The sequence below is a fragment of the Copidosoma floridanum genome, unplaced genomic scaffold, assembly GCF_036245765.1.
Source record: "Copidosoma floridanum isolate Cflo_tuat_1 unplaced genomic scaffold, Cflo_Japanese_pri ptg000019l, whole genome shotgun sequence".
NCBI classification, from domain to species: domain Eukaryota; kingdom Metazoa; phylum Arthropoda; class Insecta; order Hymenoptera; family Encyrtidae; genus Copidosoma; species Copidosoma floridanum.
Window position 1 is genome coordinate 5618962 of NW_028321896.1, and position 25880 is coordinate 5644841.

Here is a 25880-nt window from a genome sequence, read left to right on the forward strand (position 1 = left end):
AAAATTACTTGCCTAAAAGCCCTCATTTCCACGCGCACGTGAAAAATACCCTTATTAAACTGCAATTGAACGTCACGGAAAATCACGTCCATACATCCCATTAAGTCAGCGCGGGTCAGTTCTTGAAGAAAAAAAAAATACCTAATAACACGTGCCGTCCAATCTACCGGGCTAATTTAACTCTGCGTCCTCGACATGGCTCCTCCGACGTTCAGGGGGAAAAAAATACCTTACCGTAACGAGCACTCGCACTTATTAAGTATACACCTTTCAACTTGAATCGCAGTAAATTCAGAGACAGATCCCACGCGTGCTTTCACAGCTTTCGTCCGCTCCGTTGGCCGTGAAACCGACGCCGGCGAAAATAATAACACTCGTTTCGTCTAAACACTGTTATTATACATTCCTGCAACAACCATGGTATCGGTATAAACGAGGGGGAAGCACAACTTACACTCTCCAACTATGGTAAATTTTAAACATTCCCTTTTTTTTTTTTTTTTTTTGTCCCACAACGCGAATGATCCACCAATCGCTCGGATCGATCAGCGCACAGTCTATTTTGGTGTGTACACGAAGGCGATGCAATTTTAAATTACCTTCCCGCACTCGCAACACTCCGTACTACTCTGTACGTTCTTCCATGATCGAAGCCAACGGGGGAACGTGTGAATAGTTTGGCTCTTGATACCTTTTACCCAACCGGGCGCAGTTCACACGGATCGACAGGAGGCCGGTGTTTTTTTCGAAATCCCAAAGATCTCAAATCCCCGCACTTTCTTTCGCACGAAAGTTTCGCGAGGCACGTGCAACGCCAACGTGAGCCCTTTCCTCTCTTTGAAAACGAGGAAAAAAAAGATAAGACCATCGAGCACGAAACGGTGGGATCGTGTGCGTGGCTTTGCCTGGGAATTGCCCTTCTCTCTCTCTCTCTGATATGTATACACACATTGTTGCGCGACGCGCCAGCGTATAATATCGACGAGATCAAAGCCGGCGCAGCTTGTCGCGACGAAAATTCTCATCTGTCTCCATTTTTCTATACCGCATCTCATCGAAAGAGTTTCACCAACGTCATTACTTCTCACACCCGCGAGTCTAATGAGCTATGAAAATTGCAAACGCAAGGGTCAATTTTTCTTTTCTCTCGTATTGCGGTGTGCAATTTTGATCTGACTATATTGTTACAATCGTGTACACCTGGCACTTTCGAAACGTGCCATTACATACACACACGGCTCGTCGAAGAAACAGCTCTTTATAAGCGCGAGGGAGGTGTATGATTTACGGTCCATTAATCAAAAGCTCAAACGGATCTGTCGTGCTCGCGAATCAACTTCGTCTACGTGTTGTTCCACAGCAAAGAGCCACATAGGCCCAGTTTTTTTTCATTCATACAAAGTTTCGTAATTGCACTCGGTAAGCCCTCGGATGGACTCTGGTGTATATGTTCAGCCTCGCTTGATTTATCGGCGAATGAATCGCTCGAGACGAATGAATCGAAAGTAACATCCAAAGCGAGTGGCGCTCATTGCATAATTAGTATGATATACAGGTGATGGTCAATTAAACTCCACATTCCATATCAACTTTGATTGGACTCATGCGCGAATATATGGATTTTATTTTCGTCGTGTCGTTTATTCCATCCACGTACCATTACTATGTTGGAATAGTTATGCTCTAAAAATGTAGCTGATGATGCATACTCAGACTCGAGGTGGGGAGGAGGTTAGTACACCACCTTAACGGTTATCACCCCGAGCAGGGGACATAAAACACTATAGAGCGAATTTTACTCATCGGTATCTCCTTTAACAAACGTAATACACGTATATATTATGTACAGCTGCAGTTGTCGACCGAGATGGTTTATTTTCGTCTTGAGCAATCAGTAAAATCGCTTCGCAACGCCTTTGGGTCGACTCGAATATATATACTTACTACACATCTCTCTCTCTCGCTCTTGGCGCTTCCAATTTCACGCCGTTCGAGAATTCTATAATGGACAACTCCGTAGCTGCTGCACATAAAACGGCGCTAGTAGCGATAATGGGGTGTATCTATAACGGTAATTGAATCGTCGAAAACTGATGCACGTCCCTCGCGATATGTTCGATTCATTCGTGTTTTCGTATACAATGTATACGTGGAAAAGTGGAAAAGAGTAGTGCTGCAGTCTTTATGTTTGACTGCAGCATGTAACGCGCGGGAACTTTCTTATATCATGCGAGCGGGATGAGGCACACGTCATAATTTAGAAATCGCGCACGAGTTCATTAGCAGCTTACATCTGCTCTTCTTCGTCGTCAAACGTATATATATGTATATGCACATAGAGGTATGTTACACATACAATTCCGAAAGATTAACGTGTAGATCGAAAAAAAAAAAAAAAAAAAAACAATTCCCGCATAGCAAGTGCACGTACGGGTGAATAAATTTTTTTTTTCCTCTCCTATCGGATCGAAAATACATATCGTATCGTGGTAAATAGAAAAATTTTACTCTCGCGTAAGCTTTATTACCAAAAGCAGAAGACTTTTTTTTTTTATTTTGCAAACTTGCGGCTCGAGGAATGTCGGTTTTTTTTTATACACGCTGTAAATGTATCCAGGCAAAAGATGCCCGTTTTTATCCAAGTCGTCGTCTTACAGCTACTTTGCCAAAGGTTTACCTGTAATTCTCTTCTGTTTGTTTTTTTCTCTTTTCTTTTCGTTTGATCAATGACAAGTGACGAGTCACGAGTCGTATAATACAACAACATTGAACGCGCGGTCTTATCGATTTTCGCAACATGCGGTACTGTATTGTATAGTTGGCTCGTGTCGCGGTGTCGGTGCAGGTGATCAAGAATCTCTTTATCTAATCAGCCATCAGTTTTGTGCAAAGGGATACTAATTACCAACCGATCCTCGTCAAACAGTTACGATCCAAAGCGCGCCGCAAGTGATAAAATCATCGCGGTGTATTTTATATTATAGATAAATATCAGGGTTACCCCATATATAAATACACCCTATAGTCAATGTGAGTTGTGATTGTACAGAAGAACAACTGGAGCTCTCGAACCAGCATTTTTTTTTTTTTCACAGACAATTAGCATACTTATCCATACGAATAAAAAATAATCCCGTGAGTCTACCTTCACGCTCGCGTTTGTCTCGTTTTTTCCAATTATCTGGCATACTCGAATTGTAATATCCAAGTGCTCCGCCATTTTAATTACCCATACATACTCTCTCTCTCTCTCTTCCCGTTAAGGTAACAACGGAGATTAATAGTTATTAATAAATTCTTTTCCTAAACGAGCTGCAGGTGTATCACGGAACGCCATTCGAGATAATAGTCGCGGTGTACTCCCATGATTGGGGTAATTTTCGCAAATCGTGTGTGTTTACAGTAAAACTTAATCGCCGCTTATAGAGTCGTTATTGAAATACAATTAAATTACAGGTATAGGGAGGAGCGGAGGGGACAAACAACCTGCACACGATGGATATGTACATCCATCCCCCGTATAGATCGGGTAACACGAGACTCGTTAAAACGGTGAAATTTCAACGATACGCGACCCGCGTACCCGAGTTTGCTCGCAATTATTTTTGTACACACATATAAGGATACAGAAGGGCAGCCAGGGCGGAGGAAGGGTATATAAGAGAGATAGAGAGCGCGTCGACAGGGCGGAAGCCACGCAAAGTAGCAGCACCGATCGTTGCAGAGTATAGTTTTGCTGTTTAATCCGACGCCGGTTGACAGGGTGCACGGGACACCCGACGCCTCCTTGGGCAGAGGGGGATGATAATTGGTCGCCAGACGTCGGTGTACAAGAAACAGGTATATACTTACACAGACACCGCTGACAGGTCATAAAGGAAGTGCGTGCTGTTTACATCACTACTTATGTATAATATGTTCCTTCTTGTGTCTTATTCTCCTCTCCTCGTCTTTTTCTTTCGAAGATAGGTGTATCGGAGTGGAGTGTAGGACTCGAGTTACTTGGCACACGAGAGAGAGAGAGAGGCTGTAGTGAAATATGTATACTCGGCTGTAATTTTTCAAAAATTTTAATCCCCGACGCGTGCGAAAGGAAAGGGAGAAATTTCTCGTCTCTTTGTTATTGGCGATAAAAAGTTCCCGTGCGTGCATCTTCCGGAGCCGAGACATTTGTTGTCCGTCAAAGCCGTCGTACCGCGAAAAGAGATGATGATGATGATGATTCGACGCGGATAGGTGGGTCTTAATTTCACACGTCAGCGTGAGAGGCGACACGTAAGTACCCACTATGTGGACGTACTATATTGTAATACGCTCGGTAGGCAAAACTTGACACTCCAATTGGCGTCGAGGCGCGAAAGGAGTCGAAAAGGAAGGAAAAAAAAGGACGGCTCGCTCCAATTAACGCGCAAAAATATCCATTACGACGCCCATGTACGTGTGTATACAATATATATATGCATGCAGCGGCTTTCGCTAATTAACAATCGGGCAACGGCAGAGACGTTTTTTCATTGTCCGCTCGCTGATGTGTGGCTGTATATTAATCGTTCATCTTTTCTTTTCTTTCCCCTCCTCCCGTTTTTTTTTTTTTTTTTTTTTTTTTTTTTTTTTTTTTTTTTTTTTTTTTTATCGTGGCACCGCCAGAGGGAAAAGAAATCATCACGAGATTTTCCTTTCTCGGGCTCTGATGATAATTTTTCTTTTCGATTAAGATGCGAGGGATTCTCGCGATAATTCCGCAAACCACTCGTCGATTCATCCGTATGGTGCCAGCTCGATCTTCGAGTGACACGATCGTATAAATTATTGTAAATTTTCAAGGGAATTTGTTTCGCTCTCGCCGTCCACCGTCGCAATCACCGATGGATGGCCATCAAAAGAATTTTTTTTCATGTCATCCTCGTTCCTGAGATAAAAAGTCTCTGCGAAGAAAGGAAAAAAAAAAAAATAATTACATTCCGATGGAAGAAACTTCACCTCGCCAGGAAGCACACACTCGCGCAACAACGAAGGCTGGGGGGGGGGAGGTGGCGAAAGGCGCCAACGCGTAATAAGTACAATACTCTCCCAGACATATCCGCGCATCTTTTTACCGAGCGTCAATCTTGTACCGCAAGTCAGGCAAATCACTAGCCTCTAAGTGCATAATATACACATTATAAGTACCTACTCCATGAGCCATCAGTTCCGCAACTGTACAAGAAGGAGGAGGAGGAGGAGGAGAAGCGAAATACTGTATAAAAAGTATACTCGGACACGCCGCATTGTTCGCGCTCGACGGACCAAAACAGAGTCCTCCCGAGGCTCCGTACTTGTTACCCCCTTCCTATTTTTTTTTTGCTCTTCCTCGCGTGACTATGAGTAGGTATATATTTTTACACGCGTACTTCAATTATGGGTTACTTGTTGCGTCGAGTAACAAACGAGGCTCTGTTTGAAAAAAAAAAAAAAAAAAAAAAAAAGGAGCTCGTTTCCCCGTGGCACGTGTCATTTTGTCCATCTCGAGGTAAATCGTCCGTCCAAGCGGCCTAATACTATACTCTAGTTTCTCGAGACCACACGCGGAAATTGGTTCGGAAGAAACTAGGGCGAAGGACTATGAGTATACATCGGAGGCACTTTCTTCTTTACTTCCTCCTCTATTGGTCGCCTTTCGTTTTTATTGTTTTATTTGCTCGTTTCGCCCATCTGTCGCTCTCGCAGCTTCCCCCGAGTCCTCCTACGGGCTATTGTTTGTCTCTCTTATATATACGCCAATGTCGCCAATGAATAAGAACAATCTCGTAAGTGCAGGACCCCCCAACATTTTCCTTTTCCATGGGCTCTTTTTCTCTCTCGGCTACTTCAAGCAAGTCTTTCCGGGCAGTTTATCGAGCAACAATGATCTCGAAATTACCGTGTGAAATTACCAAGTGGCATTATTTTTCCAAACCCCTTTGGGAATCGACAACTCGTGACTAGGCGTTTCTTTGCGGTTTTTAATCATTTGGTTCGTAGATCATTCGAAAATTGGTCTTTCATTTCACGGTCCGCGTAACGTGTAACCCGTAGTGGGTGTGGGTTGGCGCCAGCCCGCCCATTAAAAGTTATCTTCTGTCGGTTGTACATTCGTTATTTTCGAGGTAGCGTCTTGGCAAAATCAAACAACGAGAGAGGGAGAATTCTCTTGAGTGTATACACATCGAATACCACGCGTATCGATTTCGCGTAAAACCCTGTAGTTCCCAGGTAGCAAAACCGCAGGGGGGGATGTATTCATTTTCACCGGAGAGAAAATGTTTTTAAAAAACCTACACGCGTGTTTTCTCACGGGACCAAAGCTATACCTGTGTGTATAGCACCGTATCGTCTCTTTTTTTTTGTGTGCTTCCAGGGCCGGAAAGGCCAATGGTTTTCGTCGTCAAAATAATGTTTTCCACGCGCGATCCACGTTATTAACTTCCGTCGCTTTTTTGCACGTCCGTCCGCACTTTTCCATCGATCGAGCGGCGGATGTGCTCTTACAGAGAGAGAGTCGCGAGATCTCGTACAGAGAGGCCATCGTCTCCGATGGTTCACGGCTCCTAGAAATGTACATTGGCACCTGTGGGGTATACGAATAATCAACCGGACTGTGAAACAGCTCGATCGACGAGATGAGCTTGTTTCACCTGCTGTTACTACAGAATCTGTTTTTTTTTTTTTTTTTTTTTTTATTTATATATTTCATCTCATTATTCTCAGGGAAGGGGTGTGGGAATTTTTTCCACAAAAATTAGAACGGGTCCTTTTATTTCCCCCCGATTTGGGACGCCAGCAGCCCGAGCCAGAGGGAATTTTTATCTGGAGCAAGCGCGGTCACCGGTTTGCCAAAATGTCTCCGAGTTATCGGCCCATGGCTGTTGTATTGTGTGTGTATATAACAAGGCCCTCCCCTCCCCCCCCTTTTTTTCTTATATAGCGACGAAAAATGTCCTTCCGACGTGCCAAAGAATTCAATCGCGTGCGTTTCATTGCGAAAAAAAAAAATATATAAAAGAGCTCGAAACGACTCTCTTCCCGAAGCATTTTTGTGCCAAAACGTATCAATATAGACTCTTGAGGTGTACACGTGTTTAATCGTTTTATTGAAACTATCGATCCGACACATGAATATCATGTTGAAGCCATCTTTCTCTCGTCTAGACGAAAAAAAAAAAAAAAAACCAACGATCGTAAAAAAAAGGGAGTTAAGTAACCATATGTACGCACAGAGAGAAAAACGTGTAAAAGGATTATTCGCTTCTAGAACAAAAAAAAAAAAAAAAAACACCGGCAAAGGGAGCAGAGTATCGGCGTTGATTATGCACGTATTTTCCGACGAGAGCACCCGACCAAAGTAACCAGGTGGCATAGTCAATAGACCAAACAATAGACCAAAACAGGAGACTCCCAAAGGAAGACGAGGCTCGAGCGCCTACGGTAGTCCGAACGATGTCATGAGCCAGGACGGGACTACCGCAACCAGGACCAAGACGACGAGCACACCCCGAGGGAACAACAGCAGGGGCGAGTCCTCGTTCGAGAGCCTAGCCCTCGATGTGTCCGGATTCGGGGCCAACTGTAGCCTGCACGATGACGACTCGTCAGCGAGTACGACCAGTGCGGCTGATGGAGTCAAGCCACCAACGTCGTTGCCGCTGCCCGGCAAGGTGACCCGGGACGAAGCGCTCGAGAGGCGTCGCAGACCCTGGCTCGGGCGGCCCAAGGGCAGCAGCGAGTGCGAGCTGTGGGACGATTATGGGGTCGTCGAGTTCATGGAGCACGGGCTCGCCAGTCCGGACGAGAGCACGCCCGAGGACAGGGTCCAGGCGATGCGGGAGAGCCTCGCCGACACCGACATCCTCGAGGCCGAGGGCGAGCTCTCGGATTTTCTCTTCCACGTCGCCAGGACGAAACACGGGAGGATCTACATCAGGGTCGTTAGGACCCTGCTGCTCAACAGAGGTAATATTATGTGCCGCTCGTATATATAACTGCCCTTCTTTTTTTCTTCGCTCTTGGTTGTCGTAACGCGCGGGTTCGCCAAGTACATTATAGGTATACCTGCGTATCATGTGCAGTTCTTCCGGTGAAACGGGGGAACCAGCTTTTTTCGCGTGGAAGAAAAAGTTGCACCGCGGACACTCTCTTTCTCCGCAATTTTTGCAATCCAACGTGTATGATCAAGTATTATAAATATATATGCGCCCGGTTAGGTGTATAGTTGAGCACAGCGCGCTTTCGCGACGCCGCAATAGCCTGCATTTTAAACCCATCTACTAATGAATCAAATGTCGAATTGCTATATTATGCGTAGGTGTGTGTCAGCTACTTTCATTTCGGCAATGAGCACACCGTTACCTATATATACCATTTCACTTCCCAGCAACAACGTCTTCATTGTGTATACGTTCCCCTTTTTTTAAAAGAAAAACACTACACTGCACTTGTATAGTACTATGTAATCCATATCAGCGCGTTTTTCACTCCAAGCTCATTTGGTCGATATAGCAGGTAAGTATATTCCCGGTACGGTTGCTCAATTCTACGGATACCCGATTAATTTATATACCCGATTAAGGTGTGCGCACACCGCAAGAGTAACCCGATACAATTACCGAGTCGTATACCATCAGGTTTGCGCGACAATATATTTATATAGGAGGGAAAAATAAGAAGAAGAAAAAAAGCATGCACTCCCGCTCTGTGTGATGTATGTGTATAAATATTAAGTGCGGTGCTGCAGAGTTTAACCGCTCCAACGACCGCTTAACCAGCTGTGGGCTTACATCGGGTGAAAAAAAAAAAAAAAAAAAAAAAAAAAAAAAAGAGAGATCGATGAACAATAGCTGTCGCTTACACCCGCGTAAGCGATATACATCGCATGTGCATCGTCACAGACACCTCTATGTATACGCACTAACGATAGGATTTAAGTTATAAGCAAGCGATTGTGTGTTTAACACGTTTTCTCTCAGGCAACATATATATGTGTGTGCAAAGTAGGTATGCGCACAAATATCAATTGTGTGTCGCTGTACATAATTACCACCTTTGCAGTTGGGTTTACCCACGCGTAGGTATACGAGTAATATACTGTTAAGGGGTTATTGGAAGCGGGAGCAGAGTGCAGGTCGTTGTAACGATGTTAATTGCGTGTAACGCCGCATTAAACGTACCGTTGCTCACTGATGCGGCTTGTGTTTTTTCTTTAGTCGCGCGGGAAAAAAAAAAAAAAAACACGTCTCATTGATTTATCCGCGTGTAACACAATTAGCTATATCACATTGCATTTGGTATTACTGTATATACTTATCATGCGTCCTTTTGCGCGCGTGTGTGCTTATATACGCTATTATATGAATATACATATACACATGTGTGAGCGCAGGAGAGTACCGTTTTCGAGCGGTTGTTTTGTTCTCTGTACTTTTGCATGCCTGCTTTGCAAGAGAGATAGGGAGAGGGAGAGAGCGCGTGCACACGGTTAGTAATTGATAACGCAATTATCCGGCACATCAAGTTGACTGATTTTCCACCATATACTTATATATACTTGATTTTGAAGTAACGTTATATACCATACATAATGTAAGTATACGACTATGGAGAGGATGCACGGTATGTTAATCAATTTATGATTGCGACATGTATATCATCATCGGCATACCATATACACAGCCCAACAGCAACGTCCCCTTCATATTTTTTCATAAATGTATACTCGTGTGGATCCGCAATGATCCACGGGAAAACATTTACCATTGGGAAAGAAGAATAGGAAGAATGTGTAAGTAAGTAATCGTCATTGCATTGCCTTTCGGGAAAAGTTACCCCGAGTTGAGTGCATACCAGCAGATGTTACGCAATAAGCGTCATTTCTTCGCTATAATGACATTACAAATAAAAGTACTTGTATATATACCTGGGACCCAGAGTTATCTACGTGTGCTTTTTTTTTTTTTTTTTTTTTTTTAGTGTGAACAAGTAACTGTAAAATGTCGGGACTGAAGATAATGAAGAGCTTGGTGTTTGTAATAGGTGGTATATTACCCTATATAACAGGAGGATATACGTATATATGAAACAAAAGGAAACAAATTAAATAAAAATACAGCTTAAGCATATACCTACCAAAGCTCAAAGCGTACCGCTTCGTCTCCGTCGCTGTTGATAATGAAAAGAAGAGGAGGGGAGATTCTCGTTTTTGCTTTACGGCCATAAGAAGATCAATCCCGCGGAGAGCACTTCAGGCGAAGGACACGCCAACAGACTATAAGCAAAAACCCGATGATGCGTCTGGATCACCGGATGACCTTCTATATAAGCATGTAGACGCTCGAACGATAATACGTATACCTACGATTCATAAGTGCAAGACATTTGTAGTGCGCCTACACTCCAAAGATTTATACTTATTTGTGCTGCATCATTTTAAACACGAGTCTTTCGTGTAATATTGTACATGCACATCACCTTCGAAAGCGGATTTGGAAAAGCGCACTGTTACGATGGTGACGTAACGCGTTACAGAATCGTTCGATGCCTAGTCGTATATACAGTTGGCCAACGATAAATTACACGATGTGCATCCCTGTAGCACTTTAAGGTACAATACATAGTATATAGATTGTGTAACTTGCAGCGCTATATTATTATTATGTGTATACACGTAAAATCGCTCTCGTGACGAGATTTGTCTAATATTTTCATTTGATTCGTCATTCGCTGTTATTTTCGTTGGTGCTTCAAGTAACTGTGCTTGCATGAGTCGAGACCGCGGGGCAATGCACAGAGCGCTATACCTCGGGAATTGTTTGTATTTTTGAAAAAGTATCGGCCGTTACATTTGTGTCTGCTCGTCAAACCCTGACTCCGATGCCGATGAGCATTCATTGGGTAAAACAAACTATCGAGTAACATACCTACTTTGTTTTTTACCAAATACATCATCTCTCGTACAAAGATTTCGTTGACAAGAAAAATTTTCCAACCACACATCAAAACGAGTATTCCTTCGTCCTCCTCTGGATCAGTTTGCAACTTTTCAAGGGAAAAAAAGTGCATACCTTCGTACAAAACCAGTTCGAGAAAACACGCCTCGTCATTTCCGCCGAGAGTGTTGTACGGTGCATCGTATCTCTCTTTCTTTTCATCCCGACTCTCTGCGAGATTCCTCGACTGCGAGTGCAAGAAGACACAAAAAAAAAAAAAAAAAAAAAAAAAACGAGGTACCTAACAACAAAAAGCCACAAGAGCTCATCAGACGGCCGTCACAAAATACGTTGGTACGTACAATGTAAAGGAGAGCAAGCTCGAAATTCGCGCGCTGGATCAAGCTCTCCCCGGAGTTTGCGCACGAAACGGTGCACACACCACTACAATTATTGCTAGATTTCCCCGCCAGCAGTATTCTCTTTTTTTTTCTTTTTATTACATTGTACTACAACATGCAAAGTTGTGTGCGCGTGTCTATGCGATACCCTACTAAAACTCGCGACTGTGAGTCGGTGGGTCACACGCAGACAGAGTTTTCATACGTAGAGCTGCAGACGCCTCTCTTTTCTGTGACCCACACGTACACCTATATACACAGCGAGAATGAGGTGGGGGGGTGGGCGTCGTACACGTACACGCGCGTGTGACGGATCGATCGGTCTGGGCGAGAGAGAGAGGGAAATATTGTGACTTAGTCGTCGCCGAGCGGGTTATCCTGCAGCAGCCGCGCACTGCCGCTAATAATATCACATAACAATATAATTACTTTATATAATTGCCATATCCGCCCGATGAACCTCACGTCCGCATCGATCTGTCGAACCGTCCGTGTCTTGCACCTGTCCAATTTTTACACATATTACCGTTCGGCTGATAAACTCGTCCGGAGACTATATACTAATATACCCACGGTGCTGTGCTTGCGACTGTACGAGCCTCCCCTCCTTTTCTGTGTCTGCAAGTGCTCGTGTGATACATAAACACCTCTCATGGTGAATAAGCTGTTGGTTTATAAATATTCTGTGCGTGTGAAACAAGTCAAGTTTCGAGTTATCCGCGTATACAAGCACGCAATTAGGTATATGTAGCGTAATCGACGATGACGTCGTGCCTGCTTTATTCTCAAAATCGGCGGTGCATGCGTTACACCTCTCGTTACGCACAAAGAGAAGGGATAATGAACGAAGCAACGGAGTTCCAGCCAGAATAAGTGCCCGAGCTTGCGGAGCTTTTGCGCGTTGCATTGTCCACCACATAACACATGGCATGTAAAATCGGGATGGTGCACGGATGCAGCTGATCGAAGGACACACGTAACCACCCTCTGCAATAACTCCCATCTGCCGAGAGCAGGAGAAGAATAAGGTGGTTTGGGCTTCTTTATTTCCCGCTGCTGTACGTATAGTGTATACTGTCTGACAGCGCCTCGCGAGAGAGGGGCCAGAAACTCGCGTTTCTCCGGATTTTTTTGCTTAATGGTAATTATATGCAGTTTACGATTAGGTTCTTTCTTCAATCATCCACCGATTATTCATTAATTGTCCACTTGATCGCATTAGCCGGAAAGCTATGTATATACTTTATTTGGGTAAGATAACGTCGAGGGGTAAATATATCTCGCAACGGTGCGACTAATGTGTCATTCGAGCTGATTGAACAGAGGAAGAGGTAAACAATATTTGAAGAAAAAAAAAAAAAAAAAAAAAAAAAAAGGCGAACACGGTCGAAGCCGGTGCCAGGGGGGTGCGTGCTCGAAACGCAGACGGTACGTAAGCTCGTGCCGGCTCCCCCACATGGGCTACGAAGAGAAAGACTCTCGAGGGTCTCGTTTCGCGTGCACATGTAACACACCGTCATCGCGTATACGGTCCGAGGGCGCGTGCGTCGCGTTTTCAAGTGCGAAGGCCACCCAGACAAAAGTACCTATAATATAGGGGTATGTGCATGGCTTGCGCGAAAATGCAGATCAAAGCTCGCCTCGATTTGGAGAAAAGGATCTTTGGAGCCTTTTATTTGATGCAGCAGGTTGATATCCACGTGGGAACGGACCCCTCCCCCTCCTGCTGATTGCACCGTCAGTATAATATAGTACGTAGTACACAATATATATGGTTTGTTATACATGGGCGCGAATGGAGGGTACGGCGCCGCGGGTGGGAAAGTTTGAACGAGGAGAAAGTGATTTCGGGACACCCTTCTCTCAACGGTCGGTGGTCCTATTATGTTTTCCGATTTTCTTTTCTCAGGCCTATACATTTTATATTGGCGTTAATCGACGGCTTCCCTCCTCCTCCTCCGCTTTCTCTGTCCGTTGCTTTTATTGAAGTTGATTGTGCACGGAAGAAAATGACATTGAAGTTTTTTTTTTTTTTTTTTTTTTTTTGTTTTTCACGCTCTCCTTCCTGGAAACGAGATTAAAAATTGATGTTTGTTTCGTCGCTCAAACACGTTCGATGATTTGCCGAAAAATGATTAGCGCGCGGCTTCTTTCTGTACTCGAATATATGTATACATGGATACGTGTACATGTATAACTTCAATGGGTAACGTATAGCTTACGCAACACGGCGTAATTACGTTTTTTTTTTTTTTTTTTTATTGTAAGTGTATATATATTTTCGCTCGTCTCCTTGATTCCGCGTTAATTCAGTACGACTATTGACTCCTCTTTCAGGGATTTTTTGCGGTTGCGATTACATTTTATGTGTTGTAGATTTTTTTTTTTGTTTTTTTGTTTCCACCACTAAATCCATCCAAAAGTGTCGTCTTGCTCAACCTCCGCTCATTTGAGGCAAAGTGTTTCGCAAAGACGTGCAACTCTACCCTCCCCCTACACTAGTCCTTTTAATAATGCAGACTCGCCCGCTATACGAGCCATGCACTTGCCCATCGATCTTCTCTTTGAAAATAGACGCGGCGCTATGTAATATCAGGTACACCCAAACGATCCCAACTGCAGCCCAGAGTTGAATCTCGAAACGTTACACACGACTGCTTACACGATGCAATCATAAGTAGAGAGAGAGAGAGAGAGAGAGAGAGAGAGAGAGAGAGAAGCAGAAACGAGTTGAGGCTTCCCTAATAAGTTTTTTTTTCTTCTTTTTTTTTTTTTTTTTTTTTTTTTACATAATCGGTAACTATTGCTTTGGCCTGTACACGCGATCGATGGGACCCTAATGACTTTGGTAAAGTCAAGCATAACAGCATATCAAAGTGTGTTATGTACCTACGTGTATATGTCATACGTATAGGTATAGGTTTACCTCGTTCACCTTTCGCTCTTACAATCGAAGCTTTGTCTCATTGGCTCGTGTGATGTAATAATAGGTACGTATATATACTTACATACATACAAGTAATGTCAAAGTTGAAGGGTTCGCGATGAGCTCCGTGTAAAGGGCGCGTTGCATATTACAAGTGCCTATATACCCACAGTTTGGATTGTAAAAATAAACGGACGATTTATTTCACTGCCACGCAAATCGTTAGAATCTGTATTTCGTGGTGGGTTACGCAATTCATTTTAAAACTTCACGGATTATCGTACGAGTCACGCTTACCGATAGCCTTCATTAAAAGTACAACCAACATACGACCGGTAAAAATTATAGCAACAACAAAACCGGAAAGCAATTCCGTCGCATAACAGTATATCCTTCGCTGCTCGGGTATATGTACTTGAATCCGCACAATTTTTTTTTCTCCAATTATAAACAACCCATAGGAGAGATATCTATTGTTTCTCGATTCTCACATGTATACGCTCCTGTTGATAAGAAATCGCACGCACGTATATTACATGCATTATTAGGCGCGCCCTTGACGGGATCACTGCCCTCCTCTCTTCGTTCCTTGTACGAGTCGATTTTTTTTATCATTTTCCCTTTTAACGATCGTCGAGGGATCCTCTCGAGAGCTTATCTCTTCCTTTTAATGAGCTATATATACTGTGACAGAGGACCACTTTTTATGTCCTGATAGTTGTGAAACCCTCTGGCATCGGGTTAGGCAGTGAAAAAGGGGAAAGCCTCCAAAGTAATTTTCAGCTTATTCGTAAGATATTGTGTACATTCGAAAGCCTTGGGTAAACGATACTTTTACTTATATACGTATGAGTATAAATAATATAGTAACACGATGAGATGGCATATAATGAAAAGGACGAGCGCGTCTAAAGTAATAAATAAAATCACAGTAAATTGTTTGTTCGCTTGATGAAAAATCTCTCAAACGAAGCCCTGACATGTAATGTATATAATACTAACTTGAAATCGGCAAAAAGCGGCCCGACGAGGCGTCAGCACGGACAAAACCGCATACTGGACGGCAACCGGGACATCAGCCATTCCTCGCAAACACCGTCTGCCGCTGCTGCACCAAACAGCAGCCGCGCAGCCTGTGCCGCCAACCTGGACGGTGATACCGATCAGCAAGAGGAGGAGGAGGAGGATCCTTACGTGTACGACGAGGAGATACCGCGTACCGAGGCGGAGATCCACCGCGCCTCTGGCCTACTGCAGCTGTCGTTGTCCTCGAGCAGCCAATCCTCCGACGCGACCACGTCGACATGGACCTGCCGGTCTTGCGGCGCCAACACCGGCCCCGGCACGCCGATCTTCGTGCTCAGCTCGCCCGGCAACACGCCCTGTATACTATATACACAATATTATCATCACACGTGTCAAGCTTTAATGACATTAAAAACAGAGCACCTGTTTTATACGTCTTTTATTTTTCTTGTTGGTTTGTTTTTTTTGTTGTTGTCATTCAGAAATCCGATTCCCGATCGTTTTATTTACTCATTTACTCTCTCTCTCGGAGCACGACACAATGATTCGCGGGGCAATTAAGGGCGCCTCGGGCTGAAAGACGCATGAATCGAGGGAAACCGGGCACGAAGAGGCGGTATCGGGACTCGGATTTCGATGTGTGCCGATTTTGCTTGTAGATTGTTTTGTGCAGGTATATCCATACCTATACATTCTACTAGCGGTAGAGCTGCATTCGCTGTTGGAAGAGTTTTTTTTATTTTTTTCAATTTATGCAGCTTATTTACATATACACACACACCTGTAACGCGCACACACGCGAGCGAGTGCCTTACATATCCTTACAATCTTTTTTTCTGAAATGTGCAAACGCTCTCTCGGGTTCATTGAATTTTTCTAAAGTATATTTATAGGTATAATGGTGCAAGAATCGTCGGAGGAGAATTTTGATGTGAGCACTGATTTTTGTTTGATCAAGGACTTGTGCGAGATGTATGTTTTTAATATTTCATGTATGTTTGTTTGTAACTGCTGCTTGTCAACAATAACCTGTTGTCTCAGGATTTAAGTTTTTTTTTTTTTTTTTTTTTTTTTTTTCCAATCTTAACAGGTGAAGTTTCTCTGTTGTTGAAAAATTCTTCACTCTGTGTGCACTACGTGTTTCTCTATACTGTATGGTTGTGTATCTATCGTCGAAGATTCTGCACGCGTGTACCGATTTACAAGCTTAAGACCACGTGTCAATTCCTCATCGAAAAAACAAAATAGCTAGTCCGGCAAAATCAAAAGCGACGCGCAATTTTTCCCACGCACCCGCTATAGCCCATTTGAAATTGGAGCACACCAGACCATTTGAGGTATTGTTCTAGTTTTCCCAAAGACTTTTCCGGAGTAAGTACATCGAAGTTGAAGGATGGAGGAGCAAAAAAACTGTCCAGCCAACTAAGAGAAGAGCTAAGTATACAGAATATAAAAGCCGAGCGTATAGAAAACGAGATCGTTTCGCGTGAGTCACGCGCTCGTGGTAGGTATATACTTATAGGGGCGACGGCGAAACGAGACGAGAGATGCCTTTTCTCATTGCCGAGGTCGCGTCTCTCTCTCTCTTTGCGCACACGTACGTATATATACATATATAAGTATAGACATGTTGTACCGGATCCAGCAGCTAGTACAGATGACTTAGGATCGCCCGGAAAAGTCGATGTGAGGCCTCGCGCGCGGATGAAATTCTTTCCACTCTCATTAGTTTCCCTTTTGGCGAGCAACATCTCTCTCTCTCTCTTTTTTTTTTGTTCTCACGCGCGCGCTCGTCTTTCCCATTCTTCGCACGCACGCCCGATAAAGAGAGAGAGCTACTTATGTTAATTTTCCACGCGCGCACGCACCGGAAACCTTGTGATTCTGCGTTTTACAGGTGAGAGATGAGACTGAATGGGACGTGCTTCTTTACTTTTTTTTTTTTTTTTTTTTGCCGATGGAATTTCTGTTTTCTTTTCTTCTTCCCGCTCGTGCATGGCACGCTTGTTTTGGCATCTTGACCATTGTTTTTTTTCTCGCGATCCAGAAAAATTTGTTGTCAATTGATTGACACTGGACCACTTGCTCAAACTTGGATCTCGCAAAGCTTGCACTTGCGAAACTTTGATGGAATTTTTCGTCTGTAACTACAGTCCGCGTGTGTGACCTTCGACTCGAAGGGAACGAGAACGTTGATTCTTCAAAAGTGCCAATCTATGTGTATGCACAAAGGGTGGAACCTTGCGGGAAAAAATGAAAGCGCACGGACAATAGGAGATGTAACAAAAAGGAAGCCGTGGCTGCGTTATCGTTTTAAAAATAGATGCGAGTCGATGCAACCCTGTGGTCAAAAAAATACGTGCCACCCTCTTGTGAGTGACCCATAAAATGATATAACTTACGATTCCTCTTCGTTGTAAGTACTATTAGAAGCGAATCTTTTGATTTTATTGCTCACAAATGTATAGAGCTGGGCTTTTTGCGTCTACACGTATGTTTGCTGTATTATGTAAACAAGAGATGATTATCATGAAGCCAGTGTTTGGTTGTCAACTGCAATTTGGGTTCTGGTGCATTTTCTGGCCTCGATTGCGATGCCGAAAAAAAAATAAAACCAAGTACCGGTGCTTTTATACCTTGTACGTGTCGAAATATCCCGTGCACGCGTGTGTATGCACGTATGCGTGCAACAGAGCCGTATGGGTCTGAATCGACTGACCCCAAAAACGCGACTCCCCTCGTTTATATTCTGATTATAGTATACTGCGGTAAAATTACAAATCACTAGGTACAGTTTTTTTTTTTTTTTTTTCTCTTATGAACTACATACAATGTCGTTGCTCGTGCACTAGAAATCATATTTTTCTTTATCGTTTGAACAACAGCAATGCAATAATAATAATGCATCGCTTTTGCGAGACATACAAGTTGATCCGAAATCTCCGAGAACATACAAGTACGGCACAATTATTGTATACGACCATCACGTTTATAATTCACAGATTTGTATGCACACCACCTTTGTACAACTATACTATATGTAAGCTCCATACTTTTTTCAGTTGTTGTTGCTACTGCTTCGAAGCTTAAAAAAAAAAAAAAAAGGACGTACTTGTACACACAAAAGAGAGGATTTAAAAAAAACACATGCAAATGAATTTAAATCGAAAATTCCAAGTTTTGTCGAGATACTCGAACAAAGTTTTCATCTGTTTCAGTTCTATGCAGCGACCGCGTGAGCCAAATGACCAAGACTTATAATGATATCGAGGCAGTGACAAGGCTTCTGGAGGAGGTGAGAAACGAACGAACGAAAACTCTCGTGCGCCTTCATTATACAATTTATTTTTTTTGTTTTTCTCTTTTCTCGGGCAGAAAGAAAAGGACTTGGAATTGACGGCGCGAATCGGCAAGGAACTCCTCTCGCACAACCAAAAGCTCGAGACGACGGTGCAGGAGCTCGAAAACGAGCTGAAGAACGCCAACGAGAAGATAACCCAGTTGTCGTATGAAGTGGGCAAAAAGACCGAGCTGATACAGGTGCTGACCAACGATGTCGAGGAATCGGGGGAGTCGGAGGCCGGGACGCCTACGGGCCTCCGGTGCATCAACCTCGAGGTCATGCAGCGCAAGATAAGCGGCCTCGAGGACGAGAACAAGCAGCTGAGGAACGAGTTCACCAAACTCGTACACGAGACCGATGATTGCGAGGAGCAGGAGGCCCGATTACTCAAGGACGTTGCCAATCAGCTAGGTATTATTATTATTATTATTATTATTTCCATCATTATTATACGACGTACTTCCCTGCTCTATGAGCGGATACTCTCCAGCACGGTCCGTCGACACGTGTTTCGTCATTTTTTTTTTTTTTATACACATACTCAACTGGCAATCGAGAGATCCTTTTCCTCTGTGATTCAATGCAATTGACTTTCAACAGCCAACGCTAACATGGAGGTGGACGGCATAGCCCTGGAGCTCGAGAGGCAAAAGGAGGAGAACAGGCTGCAACACGAGCAGATCGTCAACCTCTCGGCGAAGCTTTCGGAAACGGAGTTGAGGTTGGCACAGCTGATGGCGGAGCACGACGAGGTCGGCACCACGCTCGTCATCACGAGGGACAATCAGAACGCTCTGGCCGACGAGCTGGCCAAGTTCAAGGAGCAATACGCCGAGGTGCGCTTGTCGTTTTACAAAATCAGGATTTTATTGGCCCTTTGGCGATGTGTTTATTTTCCTTTTTCCTTTCGCAGGCTCTAAACATGTTGGCAGAAACGCAGGACCAGCTGAAACAACAGCGCAAAAGGTCGATGCCGGTCGCTCGAGGTGGCGCGCTGTTTCCTTCGTTGGTGGCGGCCCCGCAGCCTGACTCTATCGCCATGGAACTGGAGTGCTCGCTGTACTCGGAATCAAGCTTGGATTCGGGCATCATTGCGGACAGGATGTGAGTGATTGAGCCATTTTTCACATCCACACTGTATGATTGATCCGTATTGACTGTTGGTTCCATAATTTTCAGCCCGCCGTACAAGAAAGCGTTCGAAACGGTGAGGTGCGCGTCGAGATCTTCCGCAAACGCGAGCACCGACGGCCATCAGTTTCCACGGCTGGGCTCGATGACAACATCCACGCTGTCGAGCGGCTCTTTGGGACCGCGTATGAGTACGGTTATGCAGGCTCGTGGCAAACACATCAACTCGGCGTACCCCAGTCTCGATTCTACCGGCCACAGTGACAGCGAGTCTCTTTTGACCGACATCGAGGAGTACCCGTGAGTATCTCGCACGATGATTATACTACTTTCGATTGAACTTGCATTAACGATCATCTTGTACTTACACGTTTTTTTCCCCCAGTGGTCCCCAACAAGCCGGTATTCCAGGCGCGCCGGGTGCTGCCGATCTCGAGGCTGCGTTGCGGCGTCTGACACCAGCCGAAGTGATGGCACGACGTGCTTGTCTCAGCACGGGTACCGGTTACACCTACGAGTACGACGGAAGTGGTCAGTCGCCTCCAAACTACGTTCCGTTTGGCTGTCGCACACCCGATAGTATTATGTCGACTGGTAGCAGTGGCAATCTCAGTGGCTTCAGTGGCAATAGTTCCGCTAGTTGGCGGCTTCCGGAGAAACTGCAGATTGTCAAGCCTATCGAGGGCTCTCAGACGCTTCATCACTGGTCACAGCTCGCCACGCCTTCCCTAGGCAAGTAGTGTTTTTAATTTTTAATTCATCGGAACATGGGGGATCGATGATTATACTGATTCACGGTTCATTTAATCCCATGTAGGTGGTCTACTGGAAGACAGACCAGGCATAAGAACTCGCGGAGGTCGAGGGCTCGAGGAACTAGGTCTGCTGACGTTCAGTCTCACGGACGTCGAGGAGGACGAGGAGTACGCGAATCCAGGCAAACTCTTTCAGGACACGGGCTCGGTTTACACTTTCACCAACAGCACTGTCATGCATCCGGACGATCACACGATCCTCACCGGTAGTGCCATCTCAAGCCGCGTCACCAGCCAGCCCAACAGCAATCTTAACTCTGGCGTCAATACTCCACGCACTCTCAGTCGGCGCAACTCTACCTCAACCTTTTCCACAACACTCGGGCTGGCGAAGATGCTCAACGAGCGCGGCATCGCAGCGGTCACGCCCTCGTGCGCTGCCACACCGACCGCCGAGAAGAACTTCTCGCCTACGGTAACACCCTGTAACAGCCCCGATATCAGCCCTTCGCACTCGAGGTCGGGCTCGCCTGTGCCCGGCACATCCTCGATGAGGCACGGTGGACTCACCAGCGGTACTGAGCTGCTGAAACGAACTTTCGGTGGCGAAGCATTTGGGCAAGGTCAGATACCACAGAGTGGACCGCTGACGCGAAGGTCCCGGCGAGACCGCTTAGAAAGGATCCAGGCGGTCGATGGAGATCCGAGAGTGATGGAGAGACTTGGCACGAGCATGTCGCAGCTGGCGATGCCGGGCGCGCTTTACGCCCGCCGCGAGAGTTCGATGGCTCACCTGACCTTTCTCAAAGGTTCGATATCGTCGGAAAAGCTCGACTCCGAGCTTGACTCGTCCTCGGGCTCAAGCAGCCCAAACGACGACTCGCGCTTCGACGCCTCCTTCGCTACTGGCAGGGACGAGAGGTCGATCGACATTGCCGAGGATTATGTGGCGCGTAGAGCCGCGCTGAGACACAGGCGCAATGGGCCAAGGAGGCCGAGGCCCGATCTAGGCCAGGTGAGGCCGCTCTCGGGTACGGTGCCCGTCACAACAGAGTCTGCCCCGCAGTCGGCGCTAGGCACTATTAGTTCGCTTTTATTTGGTCGCAAGGGTGGCTTGTTTTAAACGCAATTAGGGTAATGCCGTACGGGATGCATAACCTGATTAGGAGGAATTAATTGTTGATTTTGATTGAAGACAGTCGAACTGACGACTGCTTTGTACACACTCATTTATTTTCAAATGAGCAATATTAATTGACAAATTACTGCCATATTTATGGACTGCGTGTAAGTATTATGTTGGTTACGTAATCTCGACATTATCGTGATAATCACGTGCTTGAGTGAATGAAAAGTTGCATTGAGAAAAATTACTAAAAATTTGTTCACATTTCTTTTTTCTCTAAGGATGCTCTACAAATATTTTCTGTTCATTGTTGAACTGACGTTCCTTATTTATGAATAAAAATAATTGCGAACCAAAAATACTAGATAAATATAACTACTTGGTTCGAATTAATTTTTCGTAATGTGATAATTATGACAAAATCGAATGTAAATTTTTTAATTAGAGCACTTCTACTGCTTTCAATCTTAGCTCCTAATCAGGATGATTCCTGTCTGCTTTTCGTTTACCTCAATACTTCTAGCAGTCTGATAGTTTTGCACTAAAAGAAAAAAAAAAGTAGTCGACAAATTAATTATCGAACAAAAGAAAAAAATCCTTCGTTACGTTCCTCCTCGCGACGTTAATTCGTCGGAGAATCATTTAGAGGGATTATTTACTTTTGAATTGCGTTTTTCCATTGATTAGGGGATATTATAGACTGTTGATTTTTTTTTTTTTTTCGGCACGAACAGTATGTTACTGAGATTATTTTTATCTTAATTTTCATTTACGACGTGAAAGCATTTTATGTAATGTAAAATATTATACTGTCATGACGAGTAAGACAGATTTCAAAGACACACTAAAGCTTCCAGGAGCGGAAATTGAATTTTTTTTTTTTTAATTTAATAAATAAATTCTTTTTTGAATTAATTCCTCAATATTGTAAGTTTACAAGTAAATAAGTAGCGTGTGATACGTTTCCTTATTTACGATAAAAGAATAAATAATTTCGTAAAAAAGCGCTACAATGATTTTTTTTTACAACTACTACACTAAAAATACTTTTAAAAAAACGTTCAATTTTTTTTTATTGTTGATTAGTTATGTATCTTTAGTAGAAAAAAAAAATTTTTTAAATAATGGTACGCATAAGTGTTGATAATGTTTACCGTTAAACGAAAAAACGATGTAGAAAAAAATTGAGAATACGAGTTTATATTAATAGCTGGATTCAACGAAGAAGAAAGCTATTATTTGAAGGTGGGATATAGTGCTCACCTTCGGCTGAGGCCTTTTATCATGCTGTAAGATATGAGCTAAGATTATTTGAAAGTTGCGACGAAAAAAGCGTGTATGGCAGAACGAAGCGAGCATTTTATAAAAATGGTGCATTAAATGGTAGTTTGAAACGAAAAATAAGAGAGAGATAACAAAGTATTTTCGAAGCAAAACGTGATTTTGTATGTACAGACATTGTAAAGTGGCAATGAACGAGGTAGGTATGTGGGTCCTTTTTAGATTTTTGTGTTTGTACAAAGAAAAACAAGAATCCTTATCTGACACTCTTGTAGTTAGAAAATGAAATCCTCAAAAACAGTTACAATTATTACGTATCATTATTTATGTAAGTTGCTAAAAAAATATTTTTACTCATGGGTGACATCACATTATTGTTAAAATAGGCCTCGAACTTATCTCAAATGCAGTAGTTGAAAATTTATAATTTTTCCAAGCGAAACAAAAATTATACTACGCAATAAAAACTGATCGTGTGTGTACTTATAATAAAATTTAGTGCAAATTTTTTTTGTTTTTGATTAACTTATGGATACATTGAGTACTAATATACTATTGTTGGATTAATGACCCTCCAAATATTATATTTACTGAGCCATGAAGTTTTGTAGGTCATAAGAGTTTGAGTTCCAAAACTACTTTTTCTCTTCATTTCATCCTTTACATCGCCTGAAATTTAACTATACACGATTCACTACTTTCATGTCTTTTTGTGATGGACTTATTTTTAACATATATATCTGCAATGCAGTAGATTACTTTAAATACGTCTTATCAAATTCACGATTTTCAAGTCGGTTGTAACTGACGTGTTTCTAACTCATATTTGTAATGCAGTAGATTCCTTTATGTACATTTCGTTAAATTTACAAAATGTAATTCAGGACTTTTAAGTCTTTAGTAACTGACTTGTTTCTAACACATATTTGCAATGCAGTAGATTCTTTTATGTACATTTCGTTAAATTTACAAAATGTAATTCATAACTTTCAAGTCTTTAGTAACTGACTTGTTTCTAACACATATTTGCAATGCAGTAGATTCTTTTATGTACATTTCGTTAAATTTACAAAATGTAATTCATAACTTTCAAGTCTTTAGTAACTGACTTGTTTCTAACACATATTTGCAATGCAGTAGATTCTTTTATGTACATTTCGTTAAATTCACAAAATGTAATTCAGGACTTTCAAGTCTTTAGTAACCGACTTGTTTCTATTGCACATTTGCAATGCAGTAGATTCTTTTAAGTACATTTTATCAAATTTTTTTCTCGCAGTCCAAAGTTGTTTTTATCTTCTTGGCCTGAAAAAGATAAATAAAAACTACTTCTTTCACCTCAAAAACCTTCACGTTTCGTGATCATCATCTCATGTAAGCAACAAACGTTGGTATTTTTTCTACTTTAAATAACTTTATGTTGATGGTGCTATCGTAATTGTTACGATTGTAAAAAATTAACTGTTACTGTTGCCTTTAAATTTTTCGATGGGATATTTTCATCTTCTACCATTGTTTTTCCATTGAGATATATCTCTACAAATTCGCATTATTTGCTTCTTACCTAAATTGTCCTTGCATAAACTACAAAAATTGATTTTGGAAATATTCCCTTATCATACCTTCATTTTTTTGAGAATTTTGTCGTTCGATTTATGTATTTCTTCATGTGTTCTCCAAGTTTTACATTAAATGTGGCTTTACCATTTTTTTTATGTAAGTCAAAACGCCTAACTCTTGCTCATGAGTCAAAATTAATAATCAATTAAAACGATGGTGTATCTACTTAAGTATGACTTTTTATAAAAGTTGTAATTACATGTGGATTATGGTCCAATATTTCGATGCTTCTCCCGCACTCTTATCAGGGATAATTATATATAATTGCAAGTAGGTACGCACAAAAAGCCGTATGGGTCGCTGATCACTCAGTTACTTACACACACACTGTGTATTTCATGATAAAAAGTTAAAATAACAAAATGTTACACTAAACAGACAGAACTGAGATTCACAGCAATGTTGACAAAAGAGCCTGCCTCAGTTACAAGTCTGATTATTTAATTTTAATTTTAATTGATCATTTACCATTTTTTAATTTTCTTTTGATGACTACATGTCGATATTAATTTCCAGAGTGTAGTATCATATAGTATCAAATCAATGGCCAATCTGTAAATGAGACCATTTAAATAGAAGATTTAACAATACTTCATTGGTAGAAATAATAAAAAAAAAACAATAACATGGGAGTAGAAAATATTTCTATTGGTTGAAATAATTCACTAGACTGAGGCTGGCCCAGTCTGATCCTCCCTGCTCCGTCACTGTTTCTCTTAACGGTTGAGGTATTTTTCCCCGTTAAATAAATTTTGCTTTAGCAACTACCTTTATCAAATTTGCACTATACTTCGACTTGAGCAGTCTGGTGACTTTTTGCTCAATTTTTTGTTTAATTATAAAATATTGCCCTAATGAAAATTAAATGTCATGAAAATTTCTAAAACAAACCGTGTCTTGGTCATTGTAGGCATACTCCGCAAAAAAATTACAAAAACAAGAAAACGTTTGCACTAAGTTTTATTCCTTTAGTTCGTATATCTGCAAAATATAGAAAGCTTAATCAATATCGATTTTTTTAGTATTTGTTTTAAAAGGTGTACTCGCTTGGGATTACATAAATAAGAGTAATGCCGTCGGGCGTGTGTTTATTCATGTCACGATAATACAGCAGCGTCAGCTATTGCTGGTCTTTGATCATATAGAAGACTACGTGCAGTTAGCGTCGTCTTGCCGATAAACGGTGATGCGAAATCGTTCACTTGTAAATAATTTTTAAAATGAGAAAAAAATAATGTCGATGATAATAATTATATTATGAACAATATAAAAGATAATGTACACCATTGGTTCTTATGAGAAGACAGAGCAGACGTGACGTGTCGGTTGATGTT

General features: G+C 42.6%; 1 protein-coding gene across 3 annotated transcripts in view; it reads left to right on the plus strand.

The window, feature by feature from the left end:
* milt (trafficking kinesin-binding protein milt) overlaps positions 1-23656 on the plus strand; it is a 45294-nt gene extending 21638 nt beyond the window's left edge. The window contains exons 1-8 of one of the 3 annotated variants that reach the window (XM_089593410.1): positions 7395-7968; positions 18509-18585; positions 18666-19044; positions 19234-19469; positions 19547-19737; positions 19813-20064; positions 20150-20496; positions 20582-23656. In XM_089593410.1, the coding sequence (XP_089449536.1) occupies positions 7461-7968; positions 18509-18585; positions 18666-19044; positions 19234-19469; positions 19547-19737; positions 19813-20064; positions 20150-20496; positions 20582-21642 (3051 nt within the window). In that variant the 5' untranslated portion in view covers positions 7395-7460 and the 3' untranslated portion in view covers positions 21643-23656. Of the gene's footprint in view, positions 1-7394; positions 7969-11777; positions 12480-18508; positions 18586-18665; positions 19045-19233; positions 19470-19546; positions 19738-19812; positions 20065-20149; positions 20497-20581 lie in introns of those variants that run through there. The other 2 variants (XM_014348016.3, XM_089593411.1) reach the window with 2 other exon arrangements.
* The last annotated feature ends 2224 nt before the right edge of the window (positions 23657-25880 follow it).